We start from the raw sequence: 10,579 nt of genomic DNA, 5'->3' as shown, positions 1-10,579 counted from the left end.
GTGAATGGAAGTCAAGTTTGAACTTCTTTTATTGAATTGGTAGATGCTTCTAAAAATAATCCGACTGAAATACACACCTAACAGTTCTGTCATTTTCCTTCTGCTTCAGTCTCTCTGGGTGATTTCTGTGTGACCAGTGCGGCCTTCACCGTATGTTTATTCTGGAATCGATAGGCCAACCACCTGTGTTTGGATCAGCTGTCCTTATCAACATTCACTTCATTGGTTTGTAACTTCATCTCGGCACCAGCTTTATTATTTTGATGTTTTCCTAAAGGATCTTTTGTTCTAGTTAAGTATGTGTCCTTAAAATTGTTAGCATACCATGCTTGGCATCATAAAAGTCATAAAAGCTTGCTATTTTTGGCTTTTGCTTTCTGTAGGAGTTTGCAGCATCCCTTCTTCATATTTTGAGAAAGAGCACTGGAGATTTCTGTAGCAATGCTGCAAAGCACAGTGCACGGGTTTCTGATGTTTGACAGCTTTCCTTCACCACTCTTGCTGGAGTTTTACCTCACACATTCTGGATCTTGTCTTATTTGGCTCATTTTATTTCTTTTTTGAATGGTTATAATTGCTGAGAGCTCAAAATGTAGAGAAAAACAATTTTGTTTCTCTTTTACAATGTGCTGATTTCTGCTGATAACTCTACTTACCAAGTGAAAATAATGTTGTAAAATAAACATCAAAAGTTGAAGTAATTTGAGAAAGGTTTCTCATCTCTGAAGTAGTGGGCTATCAAAAATACCTTTGATGGAGTTGGGGAGATGGCTCAGAGGTTAAGAGCACTGGCTGTTCTTCCAGAGGTCCCGAGTACAATTCCCAGCAATCACATGGTGGTTCACAATAATCTGTAATGTGATTTAGTGCCTTCTTCTGGTATGCAGTCATACATATAGGCAAAACACTATAAATAAATCATAAAAAATACCTTTGAGGATCACAAAGACCCAGAAATGTTGTATTGAGAAGCATCGTCTTAGAGCTCAAGACATCACCTTAAGATGGACTGCAAGGTCACACACAGCACTTATAATGTACCCATCCAAACCATTCCCAATTCAAATGTACACTTAGAAGGTTATTGTGGAATATCGTTCTGTATGCTATGAATGTGTGTTGCTCTGATTGGTTGATACATAAAATGCTGATTAGCTAGTAGCCAGGCAGGAAGTATAGGTGGGATAAGCAGACAAGGAGAATTCTGGGAAGAGGAAGGCTGAATCAGGAGTCACCAACCAGTCACAGAGGAAGCAAGATAACAAGGCAGGACTGAGAAAGGGTACCAAGTCATGTGGTTAAACATGGGTTAATTTAAGTGTAAGAGCTAGTCAGTAATAAGCCTGAGCTAATGGCTGAGCAGTTATAATTAATTTAATCTTCTGAGTGATTATTTTATAAGTGGCTACAGGACCTTGGGGCCAAGTGGGAGAAAATTTTTCGGTATAATTGGCATAACAATGTGGGGCTCTCGAATTTCCATAAGGCCTAAAAGTGTTTAAAAAGAGTTCTAAACACACAATAATGGAGCCAAAAACAGCTTTCAACTTTATGTCTCATGTGGGCCGAGATAGAGAGACGTCAAGGTACAGAGATGCCATGGCGTGCTGACTTGATCTACAGTATGGCGGGTTCACAGAGTGCAGGCTGAAACACAGCATGACAGATTCCCACTGTGGTACACAGAGGCATCTCCAAGCCGCCGCACAGTATGCTGTGTGGTGGATTTAACTTTTGCTAGAGAAAAAAAAAAAAAGCTGGGTGGTGGTGGTGCATGCCTTGAATCCCAGCACTCCAGAGACAGAGCCAGGCTTTTCTCTGTAAGTTCAAGGCCAGCCTGGTCTACCAAGTGAGTTCCAGGAAAGGTGCAAAGCTACACAGAGAAACCCTGTCTCAAAAAACCAAAAAGATTAGGGTGTTTGGCCATCCCATCACCAGAGTAGGTCAGTCCTGGCTGTCTCTCGGCCATTGTCAGCAGTCTTTTGTGGGGGTATCTTTGTGGATTTCTGTGGGCCTCTTTAGCTCTTTGTTTCTTCCTTTCTCGTGTGGTCTTCATTTACCATGGTCTCCTATCCTTGTTCTCCCTCTCTGTTCTTGATCCAGCTGGGATCTCCTGCTCTCTTTCCCTCAACCCTCACCCTTCATTGCTCCCACTCATGTCCAACACCCTAATAGTTGTGCCAGAAACCCCATCCAAGGACTGAGGAATCTGGATGCAGAGATCCAAGGCTAGGTCCCGGGTGGAGCGCCGGGAGTCTAATTAGCGAGAAAGAGGAGGGTTTATATGAGCAAGAATTGTCGAAACCAAGGTTGGATAAAGCACAGGGACAAATAGCCAAATGAATGGAAACACATGAACTATGAACCAAAGGCTGAGGGGCCCCCAACTGGATCAGACTCTCTGAATAGGTGAGACAGTTGATTGGCTTGATCTGTTTGGGAGCAACTAGGCAGTGGTACCAGGGACTTATGCAGGGACGCTTTGAAACCTGGGACTTATGCAGGGACGCTTGGCTCAATCTGGGAGGAGGGGACTGGACCTGCCTGGACTGAGTCTATCAGGTCAATCTCAGTCCGCAGGGGAGCCTTGCTCTGGAGGAGGTGGGAATAGGGGGTGGGCTGGGGAGAAGGGGAGGGGGGCAGGAAGGGGGAGAACAAGGGAATCTGTGACTGTTATTTAGAACTGAATAGTATTGTAAAATAAAATAAAATAATAAAAAATAAAATAAAATAAACCAAAAAGGAGGAGGAGGGGGGGAGGAGGAGGAGGAGGAGGAGGGGAGGAGGAGGAGGAGGAGGAGGAGGAGGAGAAAAAGAAGAAAAAGAAGAAGAAGTTGTTTCTAGACTACATGCTGCTGGATGGAGGCACAGACCACTGCCTCCCAGCGTCAGCAGAGAGCATGGTGTACAGGACTGGCTATAAACATGCTGGCACCATATTGGGAAGCTGAGGTGGGTAGAGTCAACAGTCACGGCTGCCACTTTTTGTACTAGACATGCAGTTAACAATTTAAAATCTCTCCTGGCCAGAGAAAGCTGATAGATTTACAATAAGACAGATTCAGATGAAATAAAGCTCTAAACTGTTTACAATGTGTACAAAAATGTACATAGACTTGGAAGAGAGAAGAAAATAAATATAGACAGTTATATAAAGAAATAGTTTTAAAAAAATAAAGTCTTTAAAGAGATAGTAAAGGTAATATAAAAGATAAGCCATGTAAAGATGATTGTCACACAGAAGGTCTGGATTATATTATCTTTGGGATTTTTAACTGCAGAGAGACTTTTGATTATAAAAACTGCTGAATTAAATCAATATGTATATTTTAAAGATATCTTGATTTCAAAATTTATGTCTAAGGATATACTGCTTTGGAAAAGAGGTTCTACTTTTGTTTCCACAGAAGATGAGAACCTATGGATTGCTTCTAGGCTAATATGGTTTGATCAAGGAAGAACCTCTGAGACATCTCCAGATGATCCAACATCCAGAACAACTTCAAGAAAACTGGCTCAAAGAATATAGTGTCACAGACTATTCCGGTCAGGACTTGATCATAATTATTAATTTTCTCAGGATTCCCATAAGACTACCAGCACCCTCTATCAACAGGAAGTAGCCTAGAACACTATGCCCATATTCCCAAATAATAGATTATGGATATTTGTCTTTGTTAGAGATTGGTTATAAATTGTTATTGGTCATAGTCAATATTTTTTTAAAAGAAATAAGGGTAATAGAATACAGACATGATAGGATGAAAGGGTAGATTATTGAATCTACTTTTAAAGAGCAACTTGTTTAAAATGTTTTATATTGCTGTAAATTTTAGTTTATTGATACAAATTTAAAGTTAATCTCATTATACTATATGTATATTTCTACTTTTTTAAAGTTATTATGTCTGTGCAGCTCATTTGAAATTGTAACATATAATTAAGAAATACACAGATTAATAATTAGTCATCCATTATAATCAAACTTGTTTTATTAGGTATGTTTTCAAGATCAAGCAGAGATATATTATAGGTAGACAGGTCATCTTCAAACACTTCAAAGACCTACAGAATATGGCATTTAAAATGTTTTAAAAACTTAGACTTTTCTGGACAATGAGACATGTCTGCTCCTGGCAGCACCAATTACTTCAAGGAGAATGATGGTCATTAAATAAACTCATTATGGAGTTTGCTTTTTTTGTGGCAAAATTTAGCCACTGTGCAAAAAAAGTGCCCTTGTGTCAACTGATTGATAGTATGTTGTATAAACTGGACATTCAGGACCCTAGGAAGGTGACCACTGAACTTTGCAAGGCAAGATGGTCTTTTGGGTTCTTGCTTTGCAGAAGAAACTGCCAGACATCCTACAGGGCACAGAGAGAAGTGACTGAGAGACTAGTCCTATAGGCTGAAGATGGATGCTCCAATGTTGCAGAAGAACTTTGGGTGACTGTCCAGGCACTCAGCTGTCTTTGTCATTCTAGATTTTTGGAAGTTGCTTACAATGCTCTACCTGTTTACTTAGGTAATATTATATCCTTTTGGGGTCTTTGATGTAGTTAAAGACTAGGTAATTATAATTTTAATTTTTCTTGGTTATGATAAAAGATAAATTAGGTTTGAAACTTTAGACTCACAAATATAGGATAGATGATAGAATGTTTTCTTTAATTTTACAAAATACCAATATTCTTGATATGGTAACTGTAATTCTTGCTTGACAACTGTTTTGTTATATGTAATTTTACTATGTTAAAGATAAAACCTTCCTTTTTGATTAGACAGAAAAGGGGAAGTGCTGAGGAGACCCTGCTGGCTGCCACCAGGAGAAGCAAGATGTAAAGTACAAGTAAGCCACAAGCCACGTAGCAAAGTATAGGTTTATAGAAATGGGTTAATTTAAGATGTAAGAGCTAGCTAGCAAGAAGCCTGAGCCATTAGGCCATATAGTTTATAAATAATATATCTCTGTGTGTTTATTGGGGTCTGAGTGGCTGCAGGACCAGGCATGACACAGGAAAACATCCAGCTGCAGAAGGTTGTAGTTATGAGAGCAAATTATGCAGACACTTCAGTGTGCAAATTTTCATTACAGAAGAAACCAGCATACTTTACTAAAGTAATTGACCAGGTCTTACTATCTTATTTTAGAGAGGAGAAAAATGAGTTTAAAGATCTGATGGCTTCTGTTTGGGATAGCCAAAGCTTTATAGGCAGCTATAAATAAAAGGAAATGGTGTTTGTGTGCATACTGGGCACATGGCACAGTTTGCATCCCTTGGTTTCCCTTGGCTTTAGGTTTTGAAGTAGCATATTACCTGGTCCTCTGTGTATATGTTATGGCTGTTAGCTTGGTGTTTTTGTGGGACTCCTAACAGTGGGAGTGGGTGTATTTCTGAGTCCTTTGCCTGCTCTTGAGAGTCTTCCTCCTATTGGGTTGCCTTGGCCAGCTTTGACATAAGGGCCTTTGCCTTGTCTTATTATATTGTTTTGTCCTATTTGGCTATTGTCTCTTGGAGGCATGCTCTTTTCTGAAGAGGAAATGGAGGAAAAATTTGGGGCATGAGTAAGGGGAAGCTGAGAGGAGTATAGGGAGGGGAAATGTGATCATATTATATGAAAGAAGAATCTATTTTCAATTTTTAAAAAAAGGCTATTGTCATACTGAATCTCAAGGGGAATTACGAGATACTTAATGATGAAACCATTATGAGTAGCCATGGCCTGGAAACATGAATCCAGGTTATCCACAACTCCATGCTCCAACATAGTAATAGTTTCATAGTAACAGAATAGTGAAAACTCTAAGTCAAGACACTTTAAAGACATGTTACAAAAAGAGGAGGAAATCTCTACTTTGGGTCTCAAATGCAAGCTGATGACATTCTTTGCTTTTGGGTTTGTAGAAACTACAGATCCATTTAGCAGGCTTTACTTGCTTCCCCTGCCAGTCACAGTATATTGGGTGAAACATGTTAAGTGGGCAATGAATGACTATTAAGAGGCTAAAGATAGCATAAGATAAGAGTGTCTGCAACACTCTGATTACTCACAATCACAGACATTCTAGTCAGTTTATCTTGCATAATTTTTAACATAGTTAGTAATTTTTTTCCCTAGGAACTTCTGTTCACATTGAGAAAATGACATTCTAATTACTTATAATTCTTATTTATCTCATTTAAGAATTCACTCACTCACCCAAGCCCAGAAAGCTAAAAATCTATGGTGCCACTTAAAGGCAAACTTAGCCTTTTAAACTCCTGAGAGAAGAATGTGTACTGGAGAAGATCAAATGAAACATGAATAAGAAAAACTAAGTTGAGTGTATAATATTGACTGATGACCTTGTAGCTTAGAGACCGCCTGTTTAAACAGTTGAAATTTAGAAATCAAAAGACACTAGCCATATTTAGCTATTAGTTACCAAAACATGTCATAAGACAGTTATCACTAAACACTTTTTGTAACCTGTAAGTGTGAACATTTAAAAATTAAGCCAGCCAGGCACTGATACCATCTGCTGGAGTCCAAATCTGCCTTGCAGTATCAATTACAACACCCATCAGTGGATGTGTAATTTGCTTCTTGCTCCCTGGGGTAAAAATAACTCAGTTGACTTTTTTTTTTCCAGAAAATCATAAATATCTTAAAAACAATCCATGGTACATTAAACGCATGCAAAGGGCCACCTGTGAAAGGCAACCTGGTGGGTTGCTTCCTGTGCCATTCCTGGTAATTGTTTTAGCATTCTAGTTTCTATAGATTCACTAGAAGAAAAGTTTTGAACTCCATAAAATGTACTTAGAGCTGGGACCCTGTGGTCTTTCTCTTATCTACTTTAGTATGTCCTTGTTCAGCTCATGTTTTGGCAGCCATGTTGGTGAGACTTTATGGGTGTAGCTTCTGACATTACTAGAGCTACAAGCAACTAAGGAATGCTGATGGAGCGGCATGGTGCTCTTCCCCGGGGAAGAGCACACTATCTGGCAATCCAATTCCTAATGATCAGTTTTGAAAACATGCCTATGAGTAACATTATACAGACTGAGCAGGGTATATTTAAGAATACACACACACACACACACACACACACACACACACACACCAATTAATGGGGGGGGGAGTGACCCTGAGTTTGAAAGAGAGTAGAATATATGAAAGGGCTTTGAGAGAAGAAAGAAAATGGAGAAATGATGTAATTATAATCTCAAAAAATAAAAGAAACAATAAGGAGAAAAGACAAGTAATTTATAGCCAAGTCTATTTCTATTTTCTTTTCTTATTAGGAGCTAAAAAATCATTTAAGAATGAAGAAAATTTTATTGGTGATAGTGCTGAATGCTTAAAATTTAGGAATTGGATATATCTTCATTCAGAGATGATTTTGAGATATTTATAATCTGAAATACTTTTCTCAATCGAGGAAATGCTAATGTTTTTTTTTAAACTCACATTGAAACACACAAATGTGGAATTATTAGGTACGTATTCAAAGACTACTTATCTTCATTTTAGCTTATACCCAGCAACAGCCTTGGTGACCACAAGGGGGCAGAAGAGGAGAAAGAATTGTCTAAGTCATGAACACTATCAGAATGCTTTTATTTTGCTTTATTTTATCTCCTTTCTAGGAATACTAAACTTGCTCAAGACTCTAGTAAACGTTTTGATTATAATTATCTAACAGTATAACATGTAGAAAACAGATCTGTTGATTTCCAATATATTAATACAGGGTAGATGACTGCATATAACACATTCTGAAAAAAAAAAAAGTGGAAGACAACTGTGAATTGAGGTCTAGTCAAAAATAAACAAATAGGATTAAAGTAATATATTATACTACAAATACTTCAGCCAAAATAAAATATAAAATAAAGTTTTTTTAAAAATATCCTCTGTTGAAGTAACTCAGAAGGATGATTACTAGTCCTCCAGGGCTGTGGGAAAACTCCCTGGGTACCTGTGCTTAGTGACTTGGATTAGGTAGGTTTTTTTGTTTTGTTTTGTTTTGGTTTGGTTTGGTTCTCCCCTCCTCCCAAAGAAAGAAAGTTCACTTGAGACTAAGAAATTTAAAAACAAAAACAAACAAACAAAAAAACCTATAGGATACCCACGAAAAGTGGTTTACTACTCCCTGTGATATACTATCCAACTTTACAAATCCAGCTTTTTAAATAAACACGAGTGACAGTCCCCTAAGGCAGGCACATGCTGTCCTTCAGTGAGTCTTTAGCAAACTTTGAAAAGAGGCAGTCACAGCACTTTGTCTGGGTTCAGCAGAGACGCTCTTCAGTGAACATCCGACATGAAGAACTCTACATTCTGCAGACGCCAAACTCCAAACAATTTAGCTCTAACCCAAGCTCCTTTACTTTTAGTCAGCTCTAAATAGTGTCTGGTGAGGTTAGGGTGGAGCAAGACACAGTTACTGCATAGAGCAATCCTTTTAAAAGGCCAGTGGAAGTCATCCAGAGCGGAAACAGAATTGCGGGCATCTCTCAGTGAGTCGAGCAGTGGTTTAACACTAAGTGTCAATTCCTTCAGACCTTAAAATATCTAAGAAACATGCGCCTAAGAAGCATCACCTTGTGATCCTTGCTGACTCCGAGGTTTGGCATTTACCTAGTTAACATTTCTAACTGCTGTGTTCGCGACCATGTGGGGATGCCTTGGAATTGTCCCTATAGGTCCTCACCTGTCCTTCAGGCTTGCCTCCTCTGAAAGGAGACCTGGATCTGCTTTAGAAGATTCCCATAAGGTTCTTTCATGTTTGCAGCTGAGCTACTTGTGTGTTTTGTTGCACGATGCAGAAAGCTCAGTCTGTCCTGCTTCAGGATCTGTAGCCTTGGCAAAACAGCATTGTATAACTATTAACTCCTCCAGTGGCAGATCATATTTTAAATTATGAGAAATAATTATGAGGAAAATTAAGTGAAACCAATCCACTAGTGACTCTTCAAATAAAAAGACTGAAAGTACTTGTCTTTTATCATATCACACAACAAATCCCATCTCTGTCCCCCTGAAATTACCCTAATTTTATTCACAGGAAGTTTTGTTTGTTTGTTATTTGTTTCCCTTAAGTGAACTTTACAACAACATTCAGCTTTCCCATGAAATATCTGGAATCTTAAAGAGTGTGTGCACTTCCATTTTCTTTACAGGAAGCTAAAAACTTCAGAGTTCAAGAGGCTGGGAAGAAAAACAACACATTAAAAACCATTCTAGAAAATTTACTGCTGAAAATGGCTTTCAGCAGAATAGCAGATATCCAAGATAAAAATAGATGGGTCAGTTTTTGTTTTATGCTCTTTAAATATTTTAAAAATTCTAACTGTATAGAAATCCATTGATATGTATAGAATTTGGTTCTAGTTTCTTTTGCTGTTAATTTTGTTCTTAATTTGCAACTTATTTTTTTATTTATTTATTTATTTATTTTTTTTTGGTTTTTCGAGACAGGGTTTCTCTGCGTAGTTTTGCGCCTTTCCTGGAGCTCACTTGGTAGCCCAGGCTGGCCTCGAACTCACAGCGATCCGCCTGGCTCTGCCTCCCGAGTGCTGGGATTAAAGGCGTGCGCCACCACCGCCCGGCTCAACTTATTTACAATAAAGACTTTATAAAATTTATTATAAAAATCTTGCAAATAAAAAAAAAATCACACATTCAAATTAACCAGACCCAATGCCTTCAAAAAAGTTTTAACAAAATTTTAAAAAGTAAAAAAAAGAAAAGAAAAATTGTTTTTTACATCCTTGTATATACCTCAGTTACCTGTCCTGAGTGGATGTAGGCAGAGATACAATTCCTTGGTATGCTGGCTTCTTGGTGATCGATTTCTTTCTTTCCTTCTTCTCCTCCTCCTCTTCCTCCTCCTCCTCCTCCTTCTTTTTCTGTTCTTCAAGACAGAGTTTCTCGGTGTCGTTTTGGTGCCTGTCCTTTATCTCACTCTGTAGACCAGGCTGGCCTTGAACTCACAGAGATCCACCTGGCTCTGGCTCCTGAGTGCTGGGATTAAAGGCATGTGCCACCACCGCCTGGCTTTGGTGATCGATTTCTTAGTACTGCTGCAAGACTGAAAAGCTGTGTGCCTGTGAGAACCTCCCCAAATTACCCTTATAGATGATGCCATAATGTAGTTTCTGTCTTTTCTAGCATGTAAGATCTAAAATGGAAAACAGTAACAATGGAACTTCTGTTAGCTCTAAAAGACACCTCCATACCCAAGTCTGGTTACCATAGCACAGGAACAAGGCTGGAGAGGCAAGTGAGGGCCCCATATAAATGTGCATCTCAGGTTAGGCCTGGGGGCTGGCTGTGGTGCAGGTGGGCTAGACTCACGGAGACTCACCAGACTGAACCAGCACCCAGCATGTACAAAGCAGGTTAACCCTGGAATTTGGATATAGCAGTGACTGGGCTAAGCTGCAGCAGTCTCAGTAGGCTGTGCTGTGCTATAGGATATGTGACTAGGGGGAAGCAGGGCTGAGCATTCTGGACTGATGTGAAAGTTGTACATTCAGGGCCAGTCCTGTAGACTCCAAATAGTGAGTACAGGGCTTAACAGTCC

At 39.0% G+C, this 10,579-nt stretch overlaps 1 protein-coding gene across 1 annotated transcript in view; it reads left to right on the top strand.

The window, feature by feature from the left end:
- Positions 1-8,665: 8,665 nt before the first annotated feature.
- LOC119088253 (arylacetamide deacetylase-like 2) overlaps positions 8,666-10,579 on the top strand; it is a 7,769-nt gene continuing 5,855 nt past the window's right edge. Inside the window, exons 1-2 of the mRNA XM_037207291.1 lie at positions 8,666-8,767; positions 9,174-9,299. Coding sequence (XP_037063186.1) covers positions 8,666-8,767; positions 9,174-9,299 — 228 coding nt within the window. The remainder of the gene's footprint in view (positions 8,768-9,173; positions 9,300-10,579) is intronic.

The sequence above is a fragment of the Peromyscus leucopus genome, chromosome 6, assembly GCF_004664715.2.
Source record: "Peromyscus leucopus breed LL Stock chromosome 6, UCI_PerLeu_2.1, whole genome shotgun sequence".
In the NCBI taxonomy this organism is placed as follows: Eukaryota; Metazoa; Chordata; class Mammalia; order Rodentia; family Cricetidae; genus Peromyscus; species Peromyscus leucopus.
Note: the sequence above shows the minus strand (reverse complement) of the source record. Positions and strands in the feature narration are given on the sequence as shown.